Below are 17,795 nucleotides of genomic sequence, written 5' to 3' on the forward strand. Positions count from 1 at the left end.
TTTCTGGGGTTTTTGGCAAATCTTGCCTTGCCACCTTAATTAGCGTTCGAAGGATTGCTACTGTCCCAATGTCACTGACTGTCATGGTGATGAACCTGCGCGAGTATACCTCAGGTTGTCAAAAAGACAACATATCAATAACTTTTGACTTTTTTAATTTCCACCCGTAAGGGGAAGATGGAGGGGGGTTAGTCTAGTAATCCCTCTATGATCAAGTATTTAATAAGCATTGTTGATTCTCACATGCTACCTTGTTTTTTCCTGGCACTACTGCACGTTTGAACTACACGAAAACTGTTCAGCCACATTTTAAGCTATTTCAGCTTCCTTTTTTGATTATAGTTTTATGCCTGAACAAAATACAAATTATATAATTTGTCTATTGCTCTTATTTCTGTGTGTGTCCATTATGTGATGTAATATGATGCACTAGACATGTAAAGGTCTTGCGAGGTTCAGTTAACTTACAATTCCCTAAATAGTAATTACTACTTAAATGACATAACTTGGTCCCTAAAAGTCAAAGCTTAAAAATGAGATATTTGGCATTTGAGTGAGCCTGCAGTAATAGCCACTTTCTTAGTTCCCAGGGACAGCAGCAAGACTTCGTACAAGGATTGCCTAAATGCCTTTGAGTTGTCCAGGCACCAGAGAACTGGCCTGACAAAATGGTTTTGAAAAACAAAGTTAGTTCTACTCACTCGTCTCCTTCTGGGCATAGTCCGGTGGTTTCATCATACTTTGTGCAGTAGATGTCAGGGCTGTAGTTGAAGGTCCCATCGCGGCGGCGTACTGATCGCCTCCGGCGTTGATTAACAAAGTGCCAGTGAAAGCAGGTGTAGGGGCGATGCTGCGAACACTTGTGCTGCACAAATAGAGGACACTGCTCAGTGCGGAACTCCTTCAGGTATCTGCTGGTCAGCAATAGAGAATAGTTAGAAACCACAGCATTGTTTGCAAACAATGCCTACTGTCCAACCAACCTCTAAAGAAAACAACAACCATATGTATGAAGAGTGAAAGAAACTGTAAAATATCTTACACCCAACATTATACAAAGACTGCAACCGATTGCGCCCTTCTGTGTAGGAAATCATGATAATTTTAAAGACTAACAGTACGCACAATTACATCGAACATCATTCAATGCAAAAGCAATAATAGAAACGTGATAAATATGTAATCTTGTGCAAAAAGAAACATAGTTAAATGTAAGCCGCTGTAGCCCATGTTGCTTCATTCTTTATGACTGCGAGGCACAGAAAAACAGAAAATCAGATGACCTGATGACACCTACAATGCCAAAAATGGAAACAGCCAAAGTTGTAACTAAATGTTTTTAATTAATTGGACAATAAATTAATTAAAACTAAATTCTCTATCTGATGCAGCTTAGAAGGAAAAACAAACAAAATCAATATTAAAGAGGGTGAAAATTGGGTCTGGATAATTTCACCACGTCTTTAATGAAAGTATAGTTTCCTTCATATAAGGGAAATTAAATGTAGGATCACATTATGCAAGTTCCATGCCTTGCAGCAACCTTTGAAGTTACTTGCTTTCGGTAATGCTTTTCCTGGTGAAAACTGTATCTTTCATCAGAGTCCTAAACTTATACATATCCTAGGAATTAGACTAGATCCGGAAACTCTTGTAAACTATAGCTCCCTAGAACCATCGGACTTCATCCACATCTCAAAATGCCCGTTTACAGGACATCAGGCTTCACAAGACACCACCTGACGCCCTGGCATAAATCCATAACCTTTTCACACTCCAAAGCTCCTGAAGGAGGAAGTAGAGAAGGTCAGAAAATGTGAACATCAAGCAACCAGTCACAGCCCAATTAAATACCATGGTGGGATATTATTAGACTGCCAGCATCGCCTAAGAAGGGTAGAAAGGGGTTCTGAGGGATCAATGGGAAGCTACAGCACCGACCAGACAAAACACATTACTGAAGGTAAGCAACTTGTTGTTCAGATGGATGCTTTTACCTGCAGATTCCTCACCTTAAGTATGTGATAAAGCTATGGAGGACAACATAGCCATAATGGAACGCGTCCTGACACGCTTTTTTTTTGTCAAAGCATAACAGATCTTAATACAAAGGCCGTTCCAGAGAGAAATGTTCCGCTTCATCACAGTCTTAACCCTCTTGGTATCAGCAAAGCCAAAGAAAAGCTGGTCCTCTGTTCAATTTGCTCCTGTTCAGACTCCCCCAGGATATTGCACAACAAAAAGGGAACATTTGCGGCACACTTTTTTTTTTTATGCACCTTTTTTCGCGACATGTAAAACTTAGGACTTAATGAAAAGGCAATCTGCAGGAAAAAAATATGGTGTATGCTCTCCTAATCACAATACTATTCTGCATATCACCAATGCTCTAATCTCATCCTCCAAGACGGAAGGACAAAGCCTTAACCTTTTTATGTCAGGAGATATCCATCCTGTCGCTGAATCGCACAGCATGAATCTAAAAAAAATAAAAATGGGTATCAATCTCGGCTTCCTGCTTGACTAAACGGTGTATCTTAGGCAAATACGCTATTTGACTGAGTCTCCCTTTTGTTCATTACCACTTAGGAGGAATGTATGTCTTTACTACGCATTCCGTTGCAACGCATGCCTTTACCACGCATGCGTTACAACGGAATGATTTTTCTACGCATAACCTTTACCGCGATTATTAATTTACCACGCATAGTTTTACAACGATTTTTCTTTTACATTTATGCATGGTAATGGCATACTCTTGGTAAAGGTTATACCCCTCCCCTGTACCCTTACCTGACCCCCCCAGCCCCCAATACTTATTATAATTACCCCTGCCCGTTACCCTCAATCCATATATTTATTTTTATTTTTTTAATTTATATTCCCCTTACCTCTTCATGTCGTCTCCTCGTTCTTCCTTGTTGACGTTTTACGTCTCAAAGTTCCCTTTCACCTAAAACGACGTCGATTTCCTCCCCGACCCGTCGTTACTTCTTCAAGCCCCCTTTTTTTCTCACTTTTTTTGGGGGGGGGGGGCACCCCCAAGCCCCCTTTTTTCATTTTTTTGCCTTTTACGCACGTCTTCGCCGACACTAAAAAAGGCCTGAATGGGATGAGGAAGGATACGTTCCAGTTCTGCTTGCGTGGTAAAGACGGTCGTGGAAGCAATACGCGTTGTAAAGACGTTTACGTGGTAAGTGTACCGTTGTACACGTAACGCGTAGAAAAGCCTTTGTGGTAAAGGCTGTTTCCCCTTAGGAGAGCACCTTCAAATATGTGAATTTAGAATGTGCACTGTACAATAAGCTCCACCGTGCTTGATATAATCTATAAGAATCCAGGCCACCTATAGAGAACGCACAACAACTGAGTTGCCACTTAGTTACCTAATAGCATTGTATCCGTATTTTCTTAAGGGTTTCTAGAAGATGAGCACGACGGGAATTTCACCTGTACTGAGTTCTGCTTTATATTTGTACTACTCCTCGAACGGACTGAGATGGGTGAGGGAAGGAGGTTAGTATATAGCAGACCTTATTTTATGTGAAAAGATGGAGTTAGTCTTCTGGAAACTAAGCAACTCCAGTAACGGAGAAAGAGCAGAGGAAGGCCATTTTACATTATTTAGAGCACATTTTGGAAAGGTGGGAAAGCAGCGAAAAGACGTGCCACTCCTAGGAATGTCATAGCGTTCTGTGTTCAGAGCCAGGAGGCAATAAAAAACAAGTAAATCAGGGAAGCAAAACCTTTGCTATTTTTCGCGGCATTCGGACAGGAAATTGCAGTTTTGCAGTGGCCAATTTTGCAGCAAAATTGCGATTCGCAAAATTGCAAAAAGCTGAGTGGGGGACTGCTTGTTGAGTCAATGTACAAAGAATGGAACTACTAGATTCCAATCTGTGAAGCCTTGCTTTGGAAGAGTCAGGGGGAGGAAAGAAAGGCGGCAAAGTGACTGACTGATCCATAAGTAATGCAGGCACCACATTGGCAGAAATGAAGGACATGTGAGCACCACTTAGTTCTCTGGGCACTTTTCTTTATATGGAGGGTGGACTAAAAGTGCCAGAGGCTCACAGACCCTACGAGCCAAAGTAATCACCACCACAAAAAGAGTGTCCCAAGTTAATAGTCCTAAAGGACAACTATGAAGTGGCTCTAATAGCAAAGCGATTAGGAATGTCCACCTTGGGGGCGTGGCTTGCAGCCGAACGAAATGGCCGCAACCTAACTGAGCTCCGGCTAGCGCTCAGACATCCCCTAATAATCCGGTCACTAATCAGCCATAATACTGGCTCAGAAGACGTTCTCTCGGCATCGGAGCACTTAGGGCTCTTTCCGACCGAGTTTTGAGCAGAAAGCCGCGTTGAGTCATCGCTCTGCAGACGTCAGACGAGGAGCGGCCTGCGGCCTTGCACGGAGCCACGGACTCTCGTAATCGGACGGCTGGCGGTCTCACCCGGCCCAACGAACCATCCGCACAGCGTTGAGTGGTGAGAAGCGCTGACCAAGCTGCGGAGACTGTGCCCAGATGACGGCGCGCCGCCATCCAACACTGAGGAGGCCACCCGCAAGACCCGCTTACAGCGCGATAGCCCCCAGGCAGCTGGAAGAGGTACGGCCGCGCTCCACGGTCCTCAACCGGCAGACCCTCACGGCTCGGGAAGACGCCGGCGGAGCCCCAACACCTGTGGCACCTTTGATCCTAGCGGGATCTAAGCATTGAACTCCTGAAGCCCCGGGTGCTGTGTGTGAAAGGGGCCAGTGGGACACAATACACCGGAGGCCACGGTAACCCATCATTGCCGCCCGACCTGTGCCCCACACAAACGGACAGAGCAAGACGGAAAGTGAAGCGCTACACCCCCAGACAGTGGGTCTGCACTTTGGCGGCACGATTTCAGCATTCTCTGTGGCATCTCGCCACCCTGGTGACACGGGCAGCTTCCCACTAGGGATTGAGACCGCCTGGCACCCCAACACCATCACCACTTGCACGGATGCTGAAGAAGACAAGAGGCAAAGAGGTACAGATAGGAGGGACAAAAAAAAACACAAAAAAAACACCGCCGGCACTTCCACGCTGCTAAACGTTGCATACTTATAACGCGCCAAGACCACCGGGCAGGGACGCGCTACACGTGGAGGGGGCTGCATGACCTGCGTATTTTAAGGGGACTAGTGCCTCGGGCCACTACTGACGGTAGCGGCAGTGTACAGCATTGGCGATAGAGTGGATCACACCCTGTGGAGCTTAATTTGGGCGCTGGACGGCCTGCTGCTGACCCACAACTCTTGTGCTAAGATAACGCTCTGTCTGCCTTGGGAGCAGTAACATCTTGGGCCCCACATAGTCAAGCAGGAAACCCGACAGGCCGCAAAGTGACATGTAGTCACGAAGCAGGTGGCAGCGAGTACTGCGCAAAACCAGAATTCCCGTGGAGAGGGTCCGATAGGGGGGGGGGATTGGGGGGGGGGGGTCGAGATGCACGAGCGAGCCAGCAAGCAAAACTGGACAAATACGCGTTCTCCAAAGACGCGACGGACACAGCCACCCGACGGGCGCCCACGGAGGTCGGTGTCATGCCCGAGGGCCAACGAGAAGTTACATTGCTGGATATAATGTCCACAGTAGGGTCTATCTCCGCAGATGTATCATTCCTCCGTGCGGACTTCCAGAAAATGGCTTCTAGAGTAACCGACATTGAAACCAAGACGGCGTCTCTAACGAACGACACTGCCAACCTCCAGCGAAAGGTCCAGCAACTAGAAGCTCAAAACCGCCAGATGGCAGCTAAACTGGATGACCAAGAAGGCAGGTCAAGACGTAACAATGTACGTATTATAGGAGTCCCGGAATCCAAGGGGATGCCAGCCATGGACCTCTACATAGAAGACCTAATCAAGAACCAGCTCCAACCCAGAGGACTCTCCACTTTCTTCTCGGTGGAACGGGCGCACAGGATACAGGGAGGTAAACCAAAGCCTGTAGCACCCACTCGACTGATCCTTGCTAGGATTTTCAATTTCAGGTACCCGCGACGCCATGCTCCACCGCTACGCATAGAAAACTCCGTAATCTCGTTCTTCCCAGACTACACGGCGGTGGTCACCAAGCAAAGGAGGAACTTCCTCGAGGTCAAGAAGGAACTCAAACGCAGAGAACTGGCATATTCTATGCTTTTTCCTGCGAAGCTCCGGGTATTAGCAGTCGGAAAAACCTGGTTCTTCAATACACCGGAAGACGCCCACGACTGGCTGGAGGGTTGGTGACGGGTCACCGGACCTAAAAAAGACAGCACACAACAACAACGCCAACATGTGGAAGCAGCTTCACAGGGCCGGAGGCATTGTAGGAGAAGATGACCATCAACAAACGGACACAGAGCAATGAACCACTGGGGATGGTGCTGGCCGGCTTGGCAATGACGAGACCTCGCACTTGAGACATCCATTCACCTCACGCTAGGATGCCCTGCCATAAAATGGATCACCCGAGGTGGTATGGAACTGGCCCACTAGAGACTTGCTATGGCACTTTGTTTCCCAATTCCGATGCCATACTTACTGTAACGCTTTGACTTCACCAACGTCCTCGAGCAAAGGGATGTTCGGGGTGCTCTGGATGTCCTCTCCCCCCGCACACAAGTACTGTTTATGGGACTAAAGCACTCTGCACAGTTGGGGTGGCGGGTAGTTGGGAATGCGCCTAGCAGGGAGGGCGGGTTTTGATTAAGGTATTGTTTAAGTTTGTATTTCCTTTTTTAGATATGTTTAACTGTTTAACGCTGATGCCGTAACACTGTAAGGTTACACCACGGGGAGCCCAACAACTCGCAAGCACGACTCCAATGTCTCAAAGTTGCCTTACCGTTATGGAAGACGTAGTTCCTGATCTCTTACATTCTCGTTTGGAAGATACTCACTAGCCCAGCCCTCCGCTTGCCCTTATATCCTGGAATGTTAATGGCTTAGGTAATAAAATTAAAAGAGGACTGGTACTACAATATCTTAAGAGACATACTCCGTCAGTGGTCTTCCTACAAGAAACTCACTTGGTGGGAACCGCCACCAAAGCACTGGATAGATGGAGGTTCAAAATGATTGTGGACTCTGAATTCACTACGGGCTCTAGGGGGGTAGGAATATTGGTACGAAGGAGCGGCCCACTAATAGTACAGAGCACCCAGACAGATGACCAAGGACACTTTGCGGCACTTACCTGTCAATGGGAGGACCGAGCTTACAACCTGGTTTCTGTATATGTCCCCCCTGCACTACACAGGCTAGCCTTCGCAGCTCTCGGTAAGTTCCTGCTTACTTTGCCATTGGGGGGGAACTAGTTATAGGAGGCGACTTCAACGCCGTTCTTGACGCCTCCTGGGATAGGTTGCCACCGAGAGACCAAGGGAACCCCCCACACAATTGCGAGACTTCACGGAAGCTCTTGGGCTAGTAGACGTTTGGCGCGCACTTCATCCCACAATGCGCCAGTATACATATCACTCAGGAGCCCACAATAGTCTGTCCAGGATAGATTATATATTTTCCCCCACAACAAGCCTAGCAACGGTCGCGGAAATCACGCACCTTCCCAGGGGAATATCCGATCACTCCCCCATATCGGTAACCTACACATCACAACACACTGGACGGCGACACATTTATCCAATATACCCGGGATACTTGAAGGTCCCGACTATTAGGAAACAACTCCACAAAACCACGAAGCACTACTTTCAGGAGAACACGCAAACTGTGGCTTCTCCTTGTTCTCTATGGGAGGCATACAAGACAGTGATACGCGGTCAGGCTATATCCGCAATAACTTCTCACAAGCGGGACAAGGCCCGGCAGGTGCAAGAGCTTGAGAGAGCAGTTAGTCTAGCCGAAGATGAACACACAAGAGCCCCGACTGACGAGACAACACACAAACTAGCCTTAGCTCAACAAGCTTTCAGAGACTATGCATGGGAGGACGCCAGGGCGAGAGCTACCAAAACGCATCACACTATTTATAAGGTGGGAGACAAATCCGGTAAGCTGCCGGCCCGGCTAGACAAGAAAAAACGCGCTAGTCGCTGGGTGGCCCACCTACATTTGGCTTCTGGGAAAGACGTGACAGACCCACAGGACATAGTTACGGCCTTCGCGTGACACTACGAGGCAGTCTACACACCCACCTAAGACGCCACGGTAGAAGAGAACTTGGCCTTTCTCAAGGATATCCGTTTGGCAACTCAGGAAGCGGTTGCACTAGATAAGCCGCTTACGGTAAATGAAATCACAGCTGCACTTAGGGGACTGCAATCGGGCAAAGCACTAGGCCCCAATGGTATTGCCGTGGAACTCTATAAACAAGAAGCAGATAAGCTGGGGCCTCACTTATTAAAACTGTACGAAGACAGTCTAGTTAAGGGAATACTCCCCAAGGATCAGAGGATAGCGACCTTGGTGACAATCCCCAAACCAGGCAAGCCCCCTCAGGACTGCACCTCCTACCGCCCCATTTCACTCCTTAATGCAGAGGCAAAAATATTAGCAAAAGTGCTGGCGTCCAGACTCCAACCGCACCTTGCGTCTCTCATACACCCTGATCAATCCGGTTTTATGCCTGGCCGTATCACAGCAATGAACCTACGATGGCTTCACGGCGTACTGGCACGAATGTCCACCATCCAAGAAGAGGCGGTCTTCCTATCCCAAGATGCCAGTATGGCCTTTGATCGGGTGGAATGGTCCTTCATGTCCGCAGTGCTAAACCATTTTGGTTTTTGGCCCCAACGTTTGCGGTTGGGTCCGGTTATTGTATATGCAACCCATGGCACACGTAGTGGTCAATGGGCGAATATCCGAAGACTTCCCTCTGGGGCGAGGGACAAGACAGGGATGTCCCCTGTCCCCGCTCCTATTTGCCTTGGTGCTTGAGCCCCTAGCGACTTGGATAAGGAACGACCCGGTGATACGGGGATTGAGATGGACAGAAGGGTGGGAGGACCATATATCATTATACGCAGATGATATTTTATTATACATGACCTCCCCCAGCCGCTCAATTAATTGCCTGTTAGATATCTGTGCATCCTATGGCAAATATTCAGGCTACATGATTAACTGGGCGAAATCGGTTCTATTTATTCTTCACGGCCCCCCCCCCACGCTTGCCCAGGGGAGTAATGATACAACTCGGGAGGGATGGTTTCAAATACCTGGGCATCCACATTACACCAGACCATACTCAATTTTACGAGCGCAATCTCGTGCCCCCTCTCCTGAGACTTAAAAATGACGTGAAACACTGGCACGCACTACCCTTGACCCTCCTGGGCCGAGCGGCTTTATTCAAAATGATGGCTCTCCCGCGGTTCTTGTATGCCTTACAAAACACGGCAACCCCCATCCCCAAAACCTATTTCAAAGCCATTGAGGCTGAGGTTAGACTGCTCCTCTGGGATGGAAACCCCCCCCGTAAAGCCCTATCCAAACTCACTCGGAGCTGGTGTGATGGTGGAATTGCCCTGCCCAATATACAACTTTACTATTGGGCCTCACAACTTATAATAGTAAACCAATGGCTCCACGCTCCGCAGGAGGGGCCAGCCCTTCGGCTTGACAGGCACACTATGGGTGCCGACGGACTTCTGATGGCACTCTACAACAAGAGCAAAAATAACGCGTGGATCAGCCCCACAGCACACACAATACATACATGGTTTGCGGCGCAGCGAGTGCTCGGATGGGAGGCAATCCTCACCCAACTCACACCACTGTGGGACACACCACAACTAGGTATGCTCCGCTACAGTAAGAGCTGCGCTCAATGGGACCTTATTGGTATCTCTAGGGTTGGGGACCTCTGGAAGAAGGGAGAGATTGTGACCTTTGCCCACCTGTGCACAATGTATCAAATGGCTGACTCAGAACAGTTTCACTATTCACAAATTAAGCACGCACTTACAAAGGCCGTACCCCGAGGTGCCGATCTCCCCGAATCGTCGCCACTCGAAGATCGCCTCCTCACAGACCAACTCACCAAAAAAGCAATCTCTCTCACTTACCGCAAACTAATCAATAATCAGAAAGATCCCACACACACTACGAGACAAATGGCAGACTGAACTGGGTGACATGGACGAACAGGACTGGCAGGAGGCATTGGCATCCCCGCGAGAGGTGGCAATTCCGTTCCGACTAAAACGAGTGCAATTGAAGATATTACATAGGACGTACTACACTAGAACAATGCTACACAGGATTGGTCGGACTGAGACACCCTTGTGTCTGCGGGGTTGTGTGCAAAAAGGCACGTTTTATCACACGCTATGGGACTGTCCCAACATAACACACTACTGGGAGACAGCCATGGCAACAATTACCCGGGTATGTGGCTTTGAATTCCCCCCCCCCCCCCCCCCCCGAGCCGAGGAGTTGCCTGCTCAATATTTGGGAGCCAACGGACCTCAACCATGTGGCACAGGCCTGGGTGACCCCTGGGATTACACTCGCTAGACGCAATATAGCACAGCACTGGGGCACGTCTACTGCCCCAGACATCAGCAATGGTGTCAAAACCTACATAGAGCAATGGTGGCAGAAAAGGCAATATTTATACACAGAGGGTGTCCAAACAAGTGGGAGCGGGTGTGGGGCAAGGGAAATTTGTTCCGCAGCAACATTTGTACCCCTCCAACTGAGGAATCAGACACAGATTTAAGTGACTAACCCACAGGAACTATCGGGGACCCAGACACCTAGGTATTTTAGGATACGGAATGGGGCAACTGTATATAATTTATTACCTGTGGTACTTCCCCGTAACAAGTGTAACATGACAATCGACATTGGTATGTGTAACCTGTTCTTGGATTTGTGAAAATAAAAATATATATATTTTTTTTTAAAGGAATGTCCACCTCAAATTCAGGTCCCACTGCAACAAAAACAAGAAGGATGAGAACAATGTAGGCAATAAACCATTAGTAAATTTAACTACCCTGGGTGACCTAAACAGAGTCCTGAGCAGAAAGGCAAAAAAGTGGAGACAATATAGCCAAATACCCTTTCACAGGTGAGATCACCAGTCTCTGATGGGCAAGAACAAAACATGTAAAACATCATAAATGCAAGGGCGGACAGAAACTAGCCCCTCCACAGAGCACCTGTACACATATTTTTCCCAACAGGCTTCATAGACCAACTTGATTGAAGGCTTTCTCGCAGCCCAAAAAATCATACACCTCAGAAGGATGGCCGAAATCATTCAGCTGGCCAAACTATCACCATCCATGCAACCTGAGCACTCGAAGATAGGGGTGAACTCAGCTGTGGCAGAAGATATGTCTGGTCGAGAAGAAGAATCATTTGAGCAACACTGAGTTCCAAAAGATCGACATGCCAAACTATCCTACCATTCTGAAATGATGAGCATCAACTGCATTTGAACGGGCCTTTTGGAGAACTCATGCAAGGAACATAACTGAAAGTAAGGCATTGAGAAGGTCGTAGTTTCATTGCAATTGTCACATGTATTTCAGAGATCTCAGTAGCAGAAAGAACTGACATTTTCTGTTGAGGTAGGACAAGAGCAGGTCGACAGGAAGGATCAACCACAGTAAAACATCACTTGCATCACCTTGGGATGAAACCCCCATTAGCGGTCATCTCATGCTGCCCTGTTCAGTGTATCCACTCTCATATTCAGCATCCTTGCCAAGTTCATCACTACTGGGAAAACTCTGTCGTGGGGAATTTACTACCAGACCTTTGACAGTTTGGAAAAAAGGGGAAAGTCAGACTGATGGCCTGAAGTTTCAGCACACAAATGCACAATCGCTACTGCTGAGGGCACCAATGGCCACGCACTATGAAGTCTTCCAGATGACTAACCCACCCCAGAGAGAAGGTATGAGTTATCCCTGTAGGAGGCTGAAACAGCCAATCGTTTATAAGGCTGGAAGGGCACATCCCCCACTACAGAGGTTCTGATCACAGAAGAGAACATTGCTACTGTTGGAAAGAGGTTGCACAGTACTGTAGCCATTGACTATGAAGACACCACGTCAGACCTCATTCTCCATCAAGCATGGAGGAGACACAAGGGCATAAAAACCAACAAGTGGGGAAGTCTCAGAAGAAAAAGAACCACATAAACACTTAACATCAGGATCTATCCTGAAAGTCCAGGATCCTCAGAGACAGTGGACGGCTCTCAGTCAGTTTACCCCTATAAATAAGAAGCACTTAAACAGGGAGAAATGATACTGATGGAGACTGAAGGACCGAATAAGATCCAGCGTCTGTATCAAGTGGTCAGAGACTAACTGGAGTAAGTTTGCCTTTATCAATCATTTGTCTAACTAGGGAAAGACATGAATCCCCAACTTCCTGAGGTAAACACCCATCAGCACCTTGGTAAACACCTGGGGTGCAGTCGTCAGGCTGAAAGGTAACAAATTGGCAGCACTAAGAACCCATTGTGAAGTGCGTGGAGTGCCTATGGGTCGGCATGACTGGGATTTGAAAATACATTGCGATAAAGCCAAGGATATTATGTAGTACTGTTGGCTGAGGGCCAATAACATGTTGCTTGAGAACGTATCTTGATCTTTTCTTGGCTGTAAATAGGATTCAAAATCCTCAGGCTTAATAGGCCCATAGGGACCCTTGACCTTCTTGGGGACAGTGAAGAAGCAAGAGTAAACATCTGTCCCCCTCTCCAACTCTGGCACTGCCACTATGAATACTTTCTGAAGAAGGACAGGGACCACTCCCTCCAAGATCCCAGCATTAGCAAGAGGACAAACTTGGCAGATGTGTGGAAAATTTAAAGGACCAACCAGAAAACGAGGATATAGTCTTGATAAGCCAGTTTAGGCACCACTGATCTGTGGTGATCGCCCTTAACTTAGTGAGGAAAACGGAGATCCTCTGCCAAACTGGTAGATGAAGAATGAGAGAGGACACATTAAAGCAGTTTTGCTGCTGCAGAGCAGGAGCACAATGAACTAGAATGGAGCTGCTGTCTGCCTTTGGAACCCCTTTACCACAGAAAAGACGAAACAATTGTGGACGTGTTTGTGACAGCTGTCTCTGTCTTTCAGGCCATACTCTGGAAGAAAACACAAGAAGATGGACGGAGCGCTGAAACTTTTCAGACACCTACCCCCAGTCACAGATCTGGGTTGAATCCATCATCATTCTTTAGCTCACTTCGCCACCTCAGTTCAGACCCAGCTATATGCAAATCTTTAGCTCACTTCACCAACTCAGTTCAGACCCAGCTATATGTAAATCAGTTTTGACCCTGTGCTTCATGGGAACAGTCCAGCCCGAACTGCCAAGCCAGGTCTTCCCTGAACCGGAAACAAGCATCCTGGGACCGGTTTCTGAGTAACACCCTTCATCAGCCAGGCTAGATTGAATCCAGTGGCAAAGTGAGCAAGGGACCCACATCTGGGCATAACCTGCCAACTAAGGGCGAACAAAGTAAACACAAGGAGATGATGGACAGAGCGCTGAAACTTTTTAGACACTCACCCCCCAGTCACAGATCTGGGTTGAATCCATCATCATTCTTTAGCTCACTTTGCCACCTCAGTTCAGACCCAGCTATATGCAAACCATGAAAGCATAGCTACTGCTCATTAAACTGCCTAGCTACGGAAGCTATCCCCAAGCAGCAAGCCATGGCCCTGCTTTGTTTAAAGCACTTGAAAGAGGAGTCAGCCTTTCCCAGAAGAGCCTTCCTCTTTAAATGGTATATCCAAGAGGGAGAATGCCACTTTCTTGTGGGAGAATCCAGTAGAGGACCACTTCTACATCAGCAACTTACTGGAGGGAAGAAAAAGGGACCACTCTATGTTCTCTTGACAGACTCTGGTTAAGAACAGCTTGGCATCCAGCTCTCGGATGCCCTTCAGCTGCACAAAAGCACATGTGATAGATAGGATACCACATCGCGTGGGCACCAGACACTACATACATAGATCACAGGGATCAGAGATAAATCTGCTTGTGACACTGGTAAAAAGGCATGAATCCTGACACCTTAGGAGGTGACATTTGACTTCAAGTTTGGGGAAAAGCTGGAAACCATATCGGTCATAAGTGGGGGAAAACAGAAAGGATGCCAGTGTGCCAGGTAGTGCCTTAAATAGGGAAAGGTTATCATGTGCAGGAAGGCTGGTAAATTATTGGTTTTGGGAGTTTCCAGATTGCCTTGCTTCCGAAATATTCACAAGGTGAGAAATCTACAAGAAGAAGTATGTATCAGAAGTCGATACAGTTAAAATGCATACCCTGTCATCAGCTAAACTCCAGATGGCATGAAGACCATCATCAAAGCTTTGGAGGCCACAACTTTCAGGACAGAATATGCTCTAAACTTGCTAACCATTAAAACCAGTCTTAACCTTTCAAAGGTGAACCCAACAAGATAAAGGAAACTTGAAAACAAACTAAATGTTGATAACACTCCTGAAGTCAACTGCGTGGCCTTCATACACAGAAAAATCTGGAAACAGTACAAGGTTAACAGGAACGACTGGATAAACAGGCACTGACAAACCCAACTGGTCCGATTTGCCTTTTGTGTCCGGACTAAAACATTTTTTTTAAACTGCTGTAGTGGAACATATGACAAAAATGACTATTCTATGTACACAATTCATTGATAAAATAAAAAATTTAACATGCGACAGCTCAGAGTACGTTTGAGATGTAAAATAGTTCCTCTCGAATTTGTTGTAAGGACTCTACAGTATGTGGAATGATACACCAAGCAGTCAATAATAGAAGGTGAGAGAAATTGTATTCCCCTGGGCAGCGCCCGCAGAGTATGCCCAAAGCATACTCCATGTATATTTAAAGAATTGGTTACGATAAGTTTTGCAGGCAGTTATGCAATCAAGCCGGAACTAAAAATACAACTTGAAAGAATCGTGGTAATCACAGTAAGAGAAAACAACTTCTCATCAAAGCATCAACAGCCCGAATGCACAGATTTCAGTAACAGGGTAGAGATAAAAGAGCTTTGGAAAGTAAAGTATGAGAAACATAGGTCAAACTTCAAAAGGAAGCAGCAGCAGGTAACCCTGCAGATATCAACAGGAGCTAGGCAATCATAAGGTTGGTGGTGTGGAAGAGGGGAACCAACTCTCATGTCAGCAAGACATGTGTGTGGACAGTTTGATGGCTACACACTATCAATATACGCTACACAGTGGACTGATATGTGGTCTTTTATATATTAAAGGTGATTTCACTTGTAGAAGCAGAACTGACAAATTGTGAAAGTTAACTAGCTTTCATATATACTTTTATATAGAGCTTTAAGTGGGTTGAAAAAAGAGGAGACTCCCCAAAAGGGGCATGGCTTCATCATGTAAACTAAGCTTCACAGCAAACCACTCTCCCCATACAACTGCAACCTGTATACATGACTACTGCACAGTGCACCCAGCAGAGAGGCCAAGGATGGGATGATCATGTATTCTAAACACCTTTTTGACCCACTGATGGGTACTGAGAGAAACAAACTTACTTCAGCTACAACTCACTCGCGGCCCAATATAAAAATCTTGTGGCGACTCAATTCAAAGTATGCATTACACACGAGTAATATGCAGCCTGGAAAAAAAATACCGTAACACAACATCCCGGAAATGACAAACACTCTTAGGGAATGTAAGATTAAATAAAGTATGTGAAATTTAAATAGGGACGACATGGATTACCTTAACGTTTTTTACACTCGCCGTTCCGAAATCGAACAGTGTTTTTGCCTGTAAAATAAGGAAATTAATATAGGGCCTGAAAGGGACCCGTTTCCAAGTCCGTTTTTAATTGCTACTGGGTCTGAGATCCGGCCAAGTTAAAGCCCTGCTATTGCTGCATCAGGGGTTTGTTTCTTCTTTTTACTATGGAGACAAACTTTTTTTTACATGTCTTAATTAACGTTTTCAATCATAGAACAGTGTGAGTCAGCAACATGATGCTTACAGCAATGACAGGCTACCATACAGCACGAGGGCATACATCTGGCAGCGGGCCTCCCAGCGCGACACCTAGTAGAACCCCAGAGAAAACAGCCATTAGCGACAACTAGGGCTTCATCATGGAGTCCCCCTGAACGTAGCCCTGAGGGTTGTGCGGCGTAAGGAAATGATAATTCCTACACATACCCCAAACCAGATGGAATTGTCGTGGGCAACCCCTAGCTTCATAAATGAACTTCTCCGCCCCCCCCCCCCCCCCCTACAGACATCCATTCCAGCAATCCATCGGGCTCTCGTTGACAATACAGGTGGCCCGCAACCCTGTATGTCTATCTTTGCCACAATCAGCCTTGGCATGCAGAATATCAGCTTTTTTCTAGGCAGGTCAACATCCCCAAGGATACCGAGGCGTACCAACTGGGGATTATGCTGCGCCGCTTCCCCGATCGCTGTGTCGAGTTCCCGGAGATCATGCCGCAATACACCTGGATCTCCTGATACCTCCAGATAGTATGATAAAACAAATCACTCAGGGGCATCGCATTCAAGACATCCATGTAGGGGTATTCATTCCATGTCATGCAACTTGACCCTCTCCAGATACACCCTACGTAAGATCTTCATCTGAATTAGGCAGAAGCTAGTCCTTATAGCCACCTCTCTGGGATGCTTCAGGGCCGCCTTCCAATCGACGTCCTCCATCTCCCCCAAGTCTCGCTCCCAGCACAACTGCAAGAGTCCAAAGTTGTCTGGGATATTATTTGTAATGGCCTTATGCATGGATGAGATCGCACCGAAGCCCAATAGCTCCCTAGGTAGAAGGATCTCCAGTGGGGCCAAATCAGGCAAGTTATCCCCAATCAACCCTCTCTGCGTGAAGTGTATGTCGGAGTTGTGTATACTTAAAAAAATTCGTATGGGAGAAGCAATACTCGGCCCACAAACTATCAAAGGCTTTAACCTTCCCATCCTCTATAATGTCTCGCACCGCAGTCATCAAGAGGAAGTACTATCTGGGGGAAAAACCCTGAAGGAAGAGGTACCTCCTAGAGTGTCACCCCCACACACAGCGACACAGCCTTCATGACGCTACCAATCTAACCAATACAGGCCTGCATCCTATCCAAGGCTGCCAGGCCCGCCCGGGTGGGAACGGGCAGAATCCTCCCGTCTCAACCACCGTAAAAGTAGTAGACCCAAGAAGGGACCACCATAGTGCATCGATCTGAGCAGACCGCGGGATCATTCATGACCTGCAACTAGGGCGCCCAGTAATAGGCCCGGACGTGAGACAGCGCTATTGCACCATTACAGACGAAGCTATGCAAGGTCTTCAGAGCAATACAGGGAGCTGAACCATCCCACAGCAACAGTCTCACCTTGCTGTCTATCTGGAGGAAATAGGACTCAGCGACCACATAGGGGGTGTTTTGCAGAACCTACAGTAGCTTCGGGAGGGAGATAATTTTATAGATGGCCGCCTGGCTGAACATCAACAGAAACTTACGCCATCTGGAGATGTCTGTCTAAAGTTCAGTCAGAGGTTCTCTAATTTATTCCCCTTGAACAGGTCTCTATTCACTGCAACATAAGTTTCCGAGTAGAAAAAAACACCCTCCATTATACGCAGAGGGGCCATTACCATGGGCGAGGGTCCCACCCACCAAGGCAGTACAGAACCAATTATTGCCAGTTGATTAGCTAACCTATATAGTTCCCAAATGCTTTAAAGATCCATAAAAGAGGATTCAGGCATCTAACAGGGTCCAACACATATAAGAGAACATCGCTGGCGTATGAGGA

At 47.0% G+C, this 17,795-nt stretch overlaps 1 protein-coding gene across 6 annotated transcripts in view; it reads right to left on the bottom strand.

Moving 5' to 3' along the window:
* Nucleotides 1–17,795, bottom strand: part of UNK (unk zinc finger) — a 683,439-nt gene that overhangs the window by 559,886 nt on the left and 105,758 nt on the right. For 4 of the 6 annotated variants that reach the window (XM_085616970.1, XM_085616969.1, XM_085616974.1 and 1 more), the window contains exon 2: nucleotides 702–911. In XM_085616970.1, coding sequence (XP_085473096.1) covers nucleotides 702–911 — 210 coding nt within the window. Of the gene's footprint in view, nucleotides 1–701; nucleotides 915–17,795 lie in introns of all 6 variants that reach the window. The other 2 variants (XM_085616973.1, XM_085616971.1) reach the window with 1 other exon arrangement.

Source organism: Triturus cristatus, chromosome 7 (assembly GCF_964204655.1).
Source record: "Triturus cristatus chromosome 7, aTriCri1.1, whole genome shotgun sequence".
Classification (NCBI taxonomy): Eukaryota; Metazoa; Chordata; class Amphibia; order Caudata; family Salamandridae; genus Triturus; species Triturus cristatus.